Source organism: Spermophilus citellus, assembly GCF_964194105.1.
Source record: "Spermophilus citellus genome assembly, chromosome: 11".
Lineage (NCBI taxonomy): Eukaryota > Metazoa > Chordata > Mammalia > Rodentia > Sciuridae > Spermophilus > Spermophilus citellus.
In genome coordinates this window covers 70,184,679-70,200,060 of record NC_138192.1, presented here as the reverse complement: position 1 = coordinate 70,200,060, position 15,382 = coordinate 70,184,679, and the positions used below count along the sequence as shown (strand labels likewise).

At 34.4% G+C, this 15,382-nt stretch overlaps 1 protein-coding gene across 1 annotated transcript in view; it reads left to right on the top strand.

The window, feature by feature from the left end:
- Positions 1 to 15,382, top strand: part of SCN9A (sodium voltage-gated channel alpha subunit 9) — a gene marked incomplete at its 3' end in the record, with an annotated part of 181,825 nt that overhangs the window by 140,638 nt on the left and 25,805 nt on the right. Inside the window, exons 18-20 of the mRNA XM_081262212.1 lie at positions 3,437 to 3,557; positions 9,242 to 9,396; positions 12,743 to 12,916. Coding sequence (XP_081118338.1) covers positions 3,437 to 3,557; positions 9,242 to 9,396; positions 12,743 to 12,916 — 450 coding nt within the window. The remainder of the gene's footprint in view (positions 1 to 3,436; positions 3,558 to 9,241; positions 9,397 to 12,742; positions 12,917 to 15,382) is intronic.

Genomic DNA, 15,382 nt, shown 5'->3' with positions numbered 1-15,382 from the left:
TATTTATTTTCTGTTTTGAAGCAAGCAGCCTTATGGTACGTACTTTAAATGTAATATCTCTGAGATATTTTCAATGTCAGTCCTCCTTTTTGAGAAAGATTTTTCTCATTTCTGTGTTCTCTACAGTGCTGCTGTGTTTGATGGTTTTTGCTTTTGAGTGGCAGATCATTAGGTCATTAGATAATATTTCTTCACTCCTCTTGGAACTAGAAATTATTGACTAGAATTAACTACCACTCATAACAACATGAAATATCCTTGTAATATTAATGCTTATCTCAGGAAATATCAGTAATAAATTAGTAAGTGAATGACATAGGGCATTTTCTACTAAGACACATATTTAATAATGTCTCTACTCACACATAATATTGTAGAAAACACACCTTCAAGCTAATCAAAAAGAATAATAAAGGTTTTAATTTAATCATATTTTCAGTAAAAGAAAGGGGCTTCTTAGATAGCTGCATAAGTTCACCCTTAAGATAAGCATTGCTTCAGAACTACCACGTTTAATGGATACACATTGAAGAATATTGAAAGATTAAAATTTTTGTATCAAATGTGTTGTTTTTATAAAAAGAAAAGAAAGAATTTTAGAAGGTATACTCAAATCACCTTATTCAATAAAAGGAAAGAATGTAACTGTGGAACTCTTTCTATTCCTTACAACAGTGAGTTCACCTTCTTGGGTCTATGCTTAGTTTTAATTTTATTAATATGAAGACTGCCAAAGATTAAAAAAAATTCTTAAAAACTTAGTAAAATGGAAAAAGGAAATTTTATGTTAAAATCAAACCTCTTCGAAAATTACAGAAAGGTCAATTGTGATATCAAAATGACATTTCATCATACTAAAATATTTATTTCACTTCTCTTAACATAACATATTCTTTCTTTTCCAAAACTACAAAGAAAACTAAATAAAAAGATCAAATTTATAAAAATGAAGGCAATCATAAAATTAGTATAGAAAGACATATATAGTTGGCATGATCTTTTCTGTGTAGTAAAAATAAATGAGACAAATTTTAAGGATATTAGCCTTCAATTTAAAGACATACTTTTAGGACCCCATTAAAGAAACTTGTACCTTAAAAAGTGTAGATTTCAAAGGGTGAATAGATTAGACCTCAACAGTCTCCATTGCTAAAGTATGTGAATTATATATATTTAATTTTATATAAAGTACCAAAATAGCTACTATGTGAATACCTAATGCATTTGCAGGAAAGCAGTAAATATCTAAAAATCTATTGACCACAGTAATTTGATTTGTGATCTATGTTAATTATAATTTATGCTGACTACTCTGTTAATTCGGTTCTAGTGAATATTACTGGATTGTTTTAATTTTGATGTAAAATCTGAGTAATATCCTGAATTTAATTGACAAAATTTACCATAAAACCTGCATTTGAAAAGGAAGGTTTCAGTGGCAAGATACACTACATAAATTTTCCTGAATTATCACTTTCTCGTTATCTAACTCAGCCTAAATCTTCTTTGCCAATGCCCTTTTAAACAGTGAGAAACCAAATACTGATATTGAATATGCTTTCATTAATCTAGACTGTCAGAATTCTGCAGATAAAATTTTATTTAAAAGTTGTTGACAGTTGAGAGAAAACCACTATTTCTATTGTTAATATTTTGGCTAGTACCAGAGAGGTCCTTGATATTCTTCTATTAGCAATTCTTACTACTGTTTTGCCTCAAAATCTAGGCCAGTAGTTATTTTCAGGGTTATAGGACTTCATCTCAGCACCATAGAAACATAGAGACTTCTCTTCCAGTTCCTGAGTGAAAGTTTGCTTACAGGTGAGAAGTCAAGAATTTATTATATCAAATAATTACAGTCTTTTTGATATGGTAAAAAATACCAGCTTTTGTGATAATTGGCACAATAATAATATTAGTATATCTAAGATTTTCCAATGTTCTTTCCTGACTTAATGTATATTTTATAGCATTAAGTTTTATAGAATATTTAGTTATAATTGATTTCTTTTTCCCTTTCTTATTTTAAAGTAACTTTAAATGAATTTAGTTTTAAAAGTTCATTTTAAATGAATTTTTATATCAATGTTATTCATAACTGATACTATGAACAAACTCCTCAACCTAGTAGAAATAATGCATCTGTGCCAATGGAGGCTAAACATGTATAAAAAGGACTTATTCTTAAGTTATTCTTTATGTACATTACTTGTGTCACTTAAATTTTTTTATTGGTACATACTAATTATACAGAGTAGTGGGTTTTATTATAGTACATTTTCGCCTGCATAGAACACAATCTGATCAATTTCCCATCCTAATACCTCTCATCTATCCTTCCTTGTCTTAGTACTTGCATTTGCTTAACCTATGCTCCAAAATTACAGCTGTAAACTTAATGAGAAAAGCAAGTGTTGTAATAACTAATAGTTTTACATAATCACATGTCATTTAACAAATGAAAATGAAAAATGAACACTTTCATTAATATGTTGCTCTATTTCTTTGTAAAACAAGATTAAGGAAATTTGACAGAGTTTTGCTACAATTTCTGTATGTATTTGCTATAAAAACTTCTGTATATGTGTGTATAGACATCATGTTTTCATAGTTCTGGGGGGAGTTGCTTGTTATGATCAGCTAGATGATCATAATAATGACACTGAATTCATTGTTCTGTGTATCAGTCTGCCATGTTTGATTTCACTGAATCTTTGCTTCAGAGTTTGCATGGGGTGTTCCCTTTAGTATCCACTCTTTGGGCATTATAAATAATACATTATGATCTGTCTTACTGTATCCTAAAATTTTAAAATAAAATGGATAATGTTGATACGGTCCTTCACATTTTGATTCGTATGCATTATTTGATTTGGTGGGTCTCCTTTAGAGACCTTCTATCTATATCATCCTGCTATCTATATCATCTTTAATTCAAGAAATAGAGAATGTTTAGCTTTTATTTTATGCTATTATTTTATCTTAATGTTTACAAACTTTTTGTTCCAACTGTTGGATATGACCTTCCAACTATCCAGAATTGGCAATTTGATACTTATATGTTATTTCTATCATTGTATTAAAATAATTACTGTTTTATATATATTTATATTAAACATAAAATAATAATAAGATATGGCCAGTGCCTTACCATATAATTAACATCAAAATATTGCCTATGAGAATTTTGTCCAAATATCTGTTAGCTTCATAAAAATATAATGTATTTTTCTCAGGATGTGTAGATAGAACGATCAAGTACAGATGCATTGTGAGGTTCCTTGACCTCAATGTGTGTTTATACATTTTGTATGGCCATCTTACTGTGAAACTTTTTTCATAACACTTTGCATGATTGATTATTAAATGAAGCTTAAATGTAGGACTTGAATGAACCCTAAATGATCTCTCTGGGGGGTGGTAAATTCTTTTTCAGAGATTAAGCCGATCAAGTTCCTCTGAGTGCAGCACAGTTGATAACCCTCTGCCAGGAGAAGGAGAAGAAGCCGAGGCTGAACCTGTGAATTCAGATGAGCCAGAAGCCTGTTTTACAGATGGTAAGAAAAAAATTAAAACACCAACATTTATTGGTGTTTTGGGTTTTGTCTTAATACTATTAATTGGGAGGATCCTTGTTTACAAAAAGTCATGAGGCTCCATTCCATGTTGATTCCTTGGTGACTCTGTTTACAAAGGTGATTCATTGGACGTCTCTAAGCCTCAGTTTCTCCATTTATGTTACTCTACTAGCAATGCTTTGCAATGACAGTGCATTCACTGTAAAGTTCTCTGCTGCTGTGGGAACTTCATCCTTCTCATTCTGGATCCTTAATTCACATTCAAGCATCATGGAACCACTAGAATTCAAGTTAATGGGACAGATGGTACTGTTGTCCTTTTCATCAAAACTGAAATTCACTGACACTTCAGTGAGCAGTCTTATAATGTTACTACAGCCCAACTCAGAACTCTTCCTCTACTTGGTTTCAGAGGTCACAGTCCAATATCATTCTTTTATAAAAGTTCTGAGTCCTTCTATTTCTTTTATTGACTATTTTTCTGCACCTCTTGAAATTAATAATGTATCCCCACACTTTTGGCCCTTGGTGTCTTCTTATTCCTAAAGTCTACGAGATGGCTTGAACAACCATTTCTGTGCTGTTGACTCTTACCCCAGACTCCCTCTTGAGTTCTAGATCTGATTACAACAGTTGGTTGGTCATCTTCACCTATTGCCTTAAAACATTTAAAGGTTAATAAATATAAAACAAATTTAGTGTGGTATCCTTCACATAATCTATAGTGTCTTCTATTCTTTACCTTATTTGGTAACATCATGATCTACCCTGCCTCCAAGGCTAAAAGCTGAGAAAGCCTCATCCTCTTCTTTTCTAATCACAAGCTCATTAGACACACTGGGGATAGGGCCCACATTCTCCAGAGGATTCTGATTCATGGTTAAATTTGGGAACCCTTGTTTTATAGGATAGAATCAGAAGTCTATAATCTGACATGTGGAGCCTTTTATATTTGGCCTCAGTCTTTTTTTTTCTAATATTATTCCCTCCTTTTCATTCTCTGCCATACTCAATTTCTCACTGCCCTTGAAATTTGCCAGGGGTTTTATTCAAAGAGGTAACTTTGACCTCAATCTAGGAAAGTGTTCCATATTATCTGAACAAGCATTATATCATCTAAATAAAAAACACAAACCTAGAGTAGGCTTCCAGGAGATCTGAGCCTAGTAAACATGATTTTCAATTGGCCTGCTAGTAACCATCTCTGAGGCCATGAGCCCATTTTTTTTTTTTTTTTAAAGAGAGAGTGATAGAGGGAGAGAGAGAGACAGAGAGGATTTTTCAATATTTATTTTTTAGTTCTCGGCGGACACAACATCTTTGTTTGTATGTGGTGCTGAGGATCGAACCCGGGCCGCACGCATGCCAGGCGAGCGCGCTACCGCTTGAGCCACATCCCCAGCCCCATGAGCCCATTTTTTTAAATCTTGTACCTCATCTGTAAAATGGATATAACAACAACATTTGTATCATAGAGAATGGGACAGATCAAATGAAATAATTATTATTAATTAATTGGCATAATGCCTATCTTCCTTTTCACTCTGCTCTCCTTATTGGTTTTCAAGTATTTTAACAGTCCCGTGTAGAAGTTGTACTAGCATTGATGCTAATGACTTGATATTTACTCATGGGCTTACTTTCAACATCACTATTTTTGTAGAACTCATTGATTTGCTTTCAGTCTCTGAGACTTTCTTAAGAGGTCTCCTAAAACACTGATGCATTAAGCAAAGTGACTGAAAAATAAAAATATCTACAAACTGCAATGAGTACATGGATTTTATTTAAATACATGCCAAATATCATTTTATGTGAGAAGCAAAGGAGCATCATACCCAGTTGTTATAAGTTTTGTGTTTGCTGAAATCATTGCTGTAAGCAGAGCCCACAGAATTTCCCTTGTAATTGTGCATGTTGAGAGCACTTGTGAATTTTATCCACATGTCTGGTTGTTTCTCAATAATTAGCAGCAACCTTGTATAGTTAAATCTGTGTAGATGTACCAAGATTTCCCTTATCCATTTTATGATGACCATTGTGAAGATTTTTCTTTATAAAGAGGTTGGGTTTATAAAACAAAAAAAGCCTTCAAACCAGAAAAGGGCTCTAGAAAATTTTTAACCTCTACAGAAAGTGTTAACACTATACTCTTTCTTAAGAACTTTACAAAGGTTGTTATTCAATCCTGAGAAACAATAATATATTCAACATAACTAAATATATATATATTTAGTTATGTTGAGATCATTTATAGTTTTAAATTGAGGCTGAGGCTGGTGTAGAAGAAATGTCATGATGACACATTTTCAAATGAACCTTGGCCTGGGTCATTGAGAACTGATTGCGGGAACCCAACTCTTAGTCACATTGTTTTGATAATGCTCCACTGAGGAGGCTTTATACAGTCACCAGACCTCTTTGGTTAAGAGACTCAGCCTGGTAAATTTAGAATAGCAGCCAATTTGCTCAAACTTTCAACCTCTTATTCATTTACTCATTCCTTCTTCCAATAAACAATTATTAGACACCTTCTATATGCTGTGTCCAGTTCCCAGCACCAGAGGAATATAGAGTTGTGGATAAAAACAAGTTCCCTTGCTCAAATAATGTGAAAATATAGAGATGATAAAAGGAAAGGATAGATACTAAAGGTAAGGGATTGGAACTTACTAGCATTCAACATAATGGCTTGAGAAGGCCTTTTTATTAAGGTGACATTTTATCAGAGACCTCATGAAAAGTAAAGTTGGGCCATGTGAATATATGAAGGAAGTTTATTGTAGGCAGAATAACAAAGGCACTGCCCCAAGGTAGAAATATGCATAACACTGGATGAAAACCAAGAGGCCAGTAGGAATAGAACAGATTGAGAGAGTGGGGGGTGGTAAAAGGTGAGATAAGAGATGTAGTAGAGGCCAGATCATAAGAGCTTTGAAGAATATTGTAAGAATCTGGTTGAAAAATCTCATGATATGCCATCTTAAGAGTGGATGGATAGATAGCAATGGAAAAAGATGGGAGATTTCTTGGAGGTCTCTGCAGTAATCATCCAGGTGAGAGATGATAGAAGTTTAGTTTATGTCAAGAATGGTGGGATTGGTGACAGGGTGAGATTCTAAGTGTATTTTGAAGTTAGCACTGGATTTGCTGATGTACTGGATATAGAAAGCAAAAGAAAGAAAGGAGTCAAAGATGAATTCATATTTGGGGGTCTCAGGGTTAGTAAGCTAAACCCTGAGGGCAATATTTATGAACCTTCATCTCAGATAAAAAAATATGTGCCCACTTTTCTAATTAGGATAATAATAGACAATATATTGTCTCCACATGAAAACTTTGACAGCATTAGATTTTACAGGATTGGAAATTGTCAACTTGTTTACTTACATTGGAAATTACTCTTATGATTCATGACTGGTCTACCACGAGAGCTGACATCTAACCAGTGCCAGTATATAGCAGCATTTGGCCTCCAGAGATTTTTGTTACCAGAAAAGCAGGAGAAAAATGAAAGGAAGTAAGAAAGATGGATAAATGAGTGACTGTGCTTCCACTGCCGATGACTGTTAAAATGATTTCGTCATTCTCTGACTCACATTCATTGATCCTTCTCAGCTTCATAGCTATCACCTTACTAATGTGTTCTATTGACTTTGTCCTTTGTCTTGTCCCTTAGTTCCCCTTTCTTCTTTCCTCTCATGCCATGTCTGTCCTTAGCTCTGTCCAATGGCTTTGTGATTCTAGACTTCAGACTACTTCCCTAGGGCCCGTGTTGTTCTTTACTATTCTTCATTCTGCATGTCTTGGCAGCCTGTAAAATTTTGAATTTGACATGTCACCTTGATTCTTCTTGATTTTATATTGCACTCCTTTGGGATTATACAGTTCATTAATTGTATAGTCAGAATTTGAGTTAAAGAGAATAACCTTCTTTCCTTAAAATAATGTATTTTCTGTTAATTTGGTAGGTGGAAACAGCTCATCTCCCCAAAATGTTCTGAGTTCATCAACTTATAAAATAACTAATCACCAATGCTGACTTGAATAATAGAATAACCAGCTCCTTTCCAATTTTCTTTCTTTAGAAAGGAAAATGTGAATAAAACATTTATTGTAGAGGATTTAGACATTTTAATGAAACAATGGAGAAAAGGGTTTTTTCCTAGTAACTTCTTACATACATTTTACTGATTATGCTATTTTATTTTTATTAATGAGCAGTTTGTCTTTGAAGAAACCAATAAGCTCTTTTTTATTGGAGATTATGGGTTTAACATGATGAAACCCAGGTTAGACTTTATGTAATGTATCATGAGAGCAAATTAATGAAACCACCCCAAAAACATAGCATTTACCCATTGGGACTCATTAAATGTTTGAGAAGTTCTCTGTTATGTTTACATTTAATTAATAGTCCTTTCAAGAGAAGTGTGTGATAACGTTACTAACCAGCTTAGTTAGAAATCTCTTCCATAAAAGCCAGACAGGCGGTTGAGCACTCTTGCCTCAAAATAAAAGGGAAAATCTCTGACGAGTGCTAAACCCTGTGGGCAATATTTCTGAACCTTTATCTCAGATAAAAAAATGTACCCACTTTTCTAATTAGGATAATAGTGTTTTTTTCTTTCCTTGTAAGACTGTTTCTCTTCAATTTTAAAGCTGACAAAAACTCCACACTATATAATGTTTTTAAACAAATGGAAACTTTATTCTCCAATAATCTTTACTTGAAGCAAGTAGAGTGTTCAGCATGTAATCTTTGTTTTCAGGTTGAACATAAATTGTGAAGTCTCAAGCATTCAATTTCTATTAAGACTATTCCATCTCAGCCCAGCATAGTGGTTCACACTTATAATCCCAGTAACTTGGAGGCCGAGGCAAGAGGATGGCAATTTTGAGTGCAGCCTTAGCAACTTAGTGAGTCCCTAAGCAACTTAGTAAGATCCTGTCTCAAAAAAAAAAAAAAAATAGAAGGTCTGGGGATGTGGCTCAGTGGTTAAATGCTCCTGGTTTCAATCCCCAGTACAAAAAAAAAAAAAAAGAACATTTCATCTCAAATGTTTCTACTCACTTTTTCAGAGCAATATATAGCAATATATTTCATACCTAGAAGTCCCAAGTCAGATTTGTTTTTAATTTAGAATACTTCAAATAGTTTCATTTGCATCTTTCAATGAAGATGTATTTCTTTTGAACTTAATTTTAGGATTTACCATTAATTTCTATAATACTGTTTAGGATGGCATTTCTGAAAATGTTTTTAATAGAAGAGTGGAAGCATCTCAAATTATAGAATAGATCTACACCTAGGAAAATCTGTTAGCAAGAAGACCCTGAAATACATCCCCTCAGAGTTTATTTCATCCATTCAACTCATTAAATCAAAGTGATTTAAACAGTGTGGAGGAGATTTAGGAGAAATTAGTGAATTACAGAGAACAACAACATATAAAAAATAACTAACAAACATTCAGAAAACACCATGGAAATAAGAAGATGAGAGAGGTGACATCCAAATGGAATTTGAAATGGCAGGCCTAAGTGTTAGAAATGATTTGGTTGAAGAAGTATCACAGAAAAATCTTTTTATGAAATATTACAGTGTAAGCTTTTTACTTGTTTTGAATATCAAGGTGTTGCATGTATGTCTTTCTTTCCAGGTTGTGTTCGGAGATTCCCATGCTGCCAAGTTAACATAGAGTCAGGGAAAGGAAAAATCTGGTGGAATATCAGGAAAACCTGCTATCGGATAGTTGAACACAGTTGGTTTGAAAGCTTCATTGTTCTCATGATCCTCCTCAGCAGTGGAGCTCTGGTAAGACATCTGATACATAGTCAATAAATTGATTGTCAGTATTTTTAATAAATGAGTTAGAAGATAAAAATATCATGGCAGGTTGTTTTACCTAAGGGGAAAAAAAACCCTACAGATTGCCAAGGACAAAATTTCAGCTGAACTCAATGAGTATTTACTGAGTTTTCCAACATGTCAGACACTATTCTTGGTAATGTTGAATGTAAAGATAGATCTGATTTGGGTAATATTCTCCAGGAGCTAATAGTAATGGGGAAGAGAGATACATGGTGCTCACAGACCTGAGATGAATTTATAAGTAAATATTATCCATAAAGCAACAAAAAACAATTGGTCATTTGTTATTTCAGAATGGTACACAGCAAAGCTTTGCAAGGTCTAGAAAGAATAAACGTTTTCAGCCTGTCAAGGTGGGTTGAAGGGAGCAAGCGTATAATGGTAAGAAAGCATAAAACAACATAAGATATTCAAGAAATTAAAAGTTTCTGAGCTATAGAGAATGCCATGGGAGGAAGAGCAAGTACAGGTGACCAGAGAAACTGGGGAAATATAGGCACTGTCAGCTCCTGAAGCAGTTTTTATAGAGGAAAGTAAATGAATGTTTTAGGGCAAGAATCGAAGATGTTTCTTATCCTTGTTCATATATACATGCCTTGTAAAAAGGATCTAGGAGAACTATAATCTTTCTGAGACTTTTTAAAATTGCACTTCTTTCCTATGACCCTGACAAAAAGGAGCCATTAGAAACCCATTAGCCCACATTCAGCTAGATATGCTCCTGGAAATTCCATTATACTGAAAGCAGAATACTTAAGGACTTTGCACAATGCCTCATAGACAGTCTTCATAGATCTGGAATTTGATTTTACAACACTCACAGGCTAATACAGTAACCTGTTCTTTCATAAATGCTGGCAGAGATGAGATGCCAGGTTAGAGATAAAGGTCTTCCTTACTCCTGGCACCAAGGTAGCATATGCTTGAATGCATTAGTGTTGGTTGTCCTGTCCCAGTTCCTGTAGCAGCACAGTATGGGCTGGGTGAATGCTGTACACTAGAGAGTAAACATCATAGGTGAAGAACTCAGAGCTTAAGGAAACGATTCTTTTATACCAGTTTATGCTGCTCTTTGTTCTACTCACTTCCCTCAAGGTTGTTTGCCTCAAACCCAACCCTGAGAAAGGGCCTGGGTGAGAGAAGTCAGGGCCTTGTACTCTTGGCATTCCCATTGAAAGCACCCAGGTACCATCACGGGTCCTCAGTAAATTGCCTCTCCAAACAAGCCTCACTTCTCAAAGGCAGAGAATAAGAAAAACACGCTTACTTATCTGGTATTGTGTAAGCAGGAATCTTAATATTTCTGTAACATCTTGTATTCCTAGTAACTGAAGTTCCTTCTATGTTGAGTCATATACATGACCAAGACTTACAGAGAGGAGATTTAAAACACAAAAGTTTAGAGTAATTTCTTCTTTGAAATATTTAAAAAGGAGATGACATTTTGGGGGAAGGTGTTCTCAAAAATGGAATCCAAATGAGTTATATGAAGGAAAAAAGTATTTCAAGAAGTTAATGTTTTCACTGGGACAGTTTGCTAATTAGGCTAGATTTTTTTAAATACCTGTCTACAAAATGAATAAAAACATAAGAACTTTAAGTTATCATTTAGGATATATTTATTGTATTTCAAAATGTTTACATAAATTTTCTCATTTAGTTAACAAATGATCCTGTAAAATTATGGTGTTTTTCTTCTACCAATGAAGAAGAAGCTGAATGCAAAATTTAAAATGTTCCTTAATGTCCCAAAACTAGTAAACCACAGAGCTGTCACTTAATTGAAGTTCAGCTTTAATCTCAACGTATTTTCATTCAAAATGAGAATACATCAAGAAGAAACAAATGAGTTATAACTGAAACGACTACCAGTAAAACCTAAACCCCTCCTGTGGCAGAGCCCACATTGTGGCATCCTTGCCTCCTGCTCCCACATCCTCAAAATGGGTCCTAGAAGCCAAGACCCCTGCAGTGAAGCCCTGCATCCTGCCCTGGGACCAGTCAGTAAACAATACTGCATCAGGGCATCTGCTTCTCCTCACAGAGAGTCACTGCTGGTCCTGCTGTGAACCTGAACCTTAGTTGCAGGAATAGGAACCTTCTTCCTTGAGACCCAATCCTACTTGACTTCATGCTTTAAGGGCAGTCATTGCCATCATTTCTGCTCAAATGGCTTGCCTGATTTCTCCAGAACTTGGGAAAAGGAAGCAGGTAGGTCCTAGGAGCTAGAATCCTTCTGCTACACTCTCATTCCACTGACCCAACCTTGGCCTATTGTTGGCACCTTCTTTGTGCATCTTAGTTATCTGTCAATTCTCTCCACCCAACTTCTTCATTTCCTTCAGTACTGATATTAAAAGTTTCCAAAAAGTACTAGGCATAGTTTTTAAAGTATTGAGAACAGAACTTGGAAACAAAAGAATGAGAATGATACATGCCCATAACCATGGACAGGTAATACAGTATTAACCAACAAGGATATAGGTCCTTTGGCTTTCTTTCTTCCAACAAGGTGAACAGTGTTTTACCCTGAAGGTAAAATCCTAAGAATTTAGAACTATTTAGATCAGCAATCATTTTCAGTGTCTCAGTGAGCTCAATTCTTTAAGTCCATTCAAATATTTTCCCAAAAGACTTATGGCTACAGGTCATTGTCTGTCACATTCGTGCAATGAATTGAATGGTGATTTGTAGAGTCAAAGCTTATGAGAGATGATGAAGTATGGATGCAGGAGTCAGAGGGAAAAAAAATCATATTCTGTAAACTGACTGTGTTCTGTAGCCCTAGTAAGCTATTGCAATCATGAATTTGGCCAATTTTCCCTCTCGCCTTCTATTTTCTCAACACAGTGGTAGCACTGGAATGCACAAGCTTGTCAGAGCCAAAATAGAGGTTTCAAATCCTACATCAGGGTGTAAAGTGGAGAGTAAGATGTAAAAGATTTATAAGACAGGCTCACCTGAGATGTGTCCTTAAATTATCAGGATTCATTCAATTTGAATGAGGAGAAGTGTTAGATGAAGGGAAAAATCCCTACAGGGGTCAGATATCATGTTTTTTCTCTCAAATAAATTATTAGTAATTTCATTATTTTGCACTGTTCTCTTTGCTGCTTGAAACAACTGGTAAGAAGACCAGAACAAAGTGCCATTGGGTATCCATAAACTAGAGCAGGGACAGATGGCTCACAGCAGTATTACATTTCAGTGGTCCCCATCAGAATTGCATTTCCTGTTTCTCTAAGTTTTAAATTATGCATGAATTGAAATTCAAATATTATTTCCACAGGCTTTTGAAGATGTATATATTGAAAAGAAAAAGACCATTAAGATTATTCTGGAGTATGCTGACAAGATATTCACCTACATCTTCATTCTGGAAATGCTTCTAAAATGGGTGGCATATGGTTATAAGACATATTTCACCAATGCCTGGTGTTGGCTGGATTTCTTAATTGTTGATGTAGGTCCCTTGGAGTCAATTTTAAAAGGCAATATTAAATTTATTCTTAAAATGTGTTCTGAAAATATCTTCATGGATATTACCTATTATCATATTTTAATTTTGTTAGCTTCATGTATTTTCAGACCATAGGTATATGTTTTTAGAAATGTTAGTACAACTAGAAGAAATATATTCATGAGGAAAACACTCCAGTGAAGGGAGATTCTCTTCTGTACCATTCTAGCATTTATAGTGGACTTTTGTATGTGTTTTCTGTAATCAGAGGAAATGTAATTTTTTAAATATATGATCTGAATATCATTCCTGTTAAGATTAAGAACAAAATGAAAAACTAGAGGGTGGTTAAATATCACAGATTTATCACAAATTAAAGACAAAAATACTAATCTGTCACAACATAGAATTAAAAGACACAAAAGGATAAAGAATGTATCAAGTTGTCTGATCAATGAGCTGAAATTTATGTTAAAAAAATGGCTGCGATGGCCCACTGGCTTTATATTGGGGGAAGGAAAAGAAAGGAATTTCAAAATGCTTTCTTATAAGGACAGAGAAAACTGAAAGAAGTCTCAATTTTTGTTCCTGTCTCAAACAAACAACTGCCCTTTACCTCCAGAATGGTAGTAAAGCAAAGTAGCCATTAATAATTTCAAATGATAAATTCAAAACACTGCTGAGTACTTGAGTGATAGAAAATACATAAGCATACTATATGTATTATTTTTAAAAATATGAAACTATTTTTACAGGCTTCTCTTTGAGATAATTGGGAAAGAAATTTAAACTAGTTTATGTGATGGAGGAATTTAAAATAGATACTAATGGCATACCACCCATTGTTAATCATTCATTTGTATTTGGTGTAATTTATTTTATACTTTAATGATCTAATTTAATATATATTGATATATTTTATATTATTGGAAAAGGTATGACCTTGTTCACCCTCCTTTATTATTTTCAGGGTATGTTCTTCAATCTTTTGCATAGATTTTCAGAAATCTAGTCTTTGTGGTTAGGAAAGAAATATTCAATACTCAGTTGAATATTTTTTAAAAAACGCAGTTTTTAGAGAGTTATTTTCTATATGATGCCTGGAAAAATTAGAGTGCCAGTTGAAATTTTTTATACTACCAATAAATGCTTTAACATTCAAGGGTGTACACCATCACTGTTTTCAAAATATAGTATCATTCATAGATAAAAATATAACCATAAACAGCAAATTCTTCCCACAAAATCAAACCAAAACTAGTCATATTTACTCAAGAGTTCAGTTTATCAACTATTATGTGAATCTCAGTACTTTTTTTTTATTTTTTTTTAAATTTTTTTTTATTTTTTTATTTTTTTTATTGGATGTTCACAACATTACAAAACTCATGACAAATCATATTTCATAGATTAGAATCAATTGGGTTATGAACTCCCATTTTTACCCCAAATACAGATTGCAGAATCACATCGGCTACACATCACATTTTTACATACTGCCATATTAGTGACTGTTGTATTCTGCTACCTTTACTATCCTCTAATATCCCCCCTCCCCTTCCCTCCCATCTTCTCTCTCTACCCCATCTATTGAAATTCATTTCCCTCCATGTTTGTTATCCCATTCCCCTCGTAAACTCTTATATATAATTTTGTATTACAATGAGGGTCTCCCTCCATTTCCATGTGATTTCCCTTTTTTTTTCTCCCTTTCCCTCCCGCCTCATGTCTCTGTTTAATGCTAGTCTTTTCTTCCTGCTCAGCCTCACTGTTCTGCTCTTAGTTGCTCTCATTATATCAAAGAAGACATTTGGTATTTGTTTTTTAGGGATTGGCTAGCTTCACTAAGCATAATCTGCTCTAGTGCCATCCATTTCCCTGCAAATTCCGTGATGTTGTCATTTTTTAGTGCTGCGTAATATTCCATGGTATATAAATGCCACATTTTTTTTATCCATTCATCTATTGAAGGGCATCTGGGTTGATTCCACAGTCTAGCAATTGTGAATTGTGCTGCTATGAACATCGATGTGGCAGTATCCCTGTAGTGTGCTCTTTTAAGGACTTCAGGAAATAGTCCGAGTAGGGCAATAGCTGGGTCAAATGGTGGTTCCATTCCCAGCTTTCCCAGGAATCTCCATACTGCTTTCCAAATTGGCCGCACCCGTTTGCAGTCCCACCAGCAGTGTACAAGAGTACCCTTTTCCCCACATCCTCGCCAGCACTTGTTGTTGTTTGAATTCATCATGGCTGCCAATCTTAATGGGGTGAGGTGGTATCTTAGGGTGGTTTTGATTTGCATTTCCTTGACTGCTAGAGATGGTGAGCATTTTTTCATGTACTTATTGATTGATTGTATGTCCTCCTCTGAGAAGTGTCTGTTCAGGTCCTTGGCCCATTTGTTGATTGGGTTGTTTGTTTTCTTATTGTCTAATTTTTTGAGTTCTTTGTATACTCTGGATATTAGGG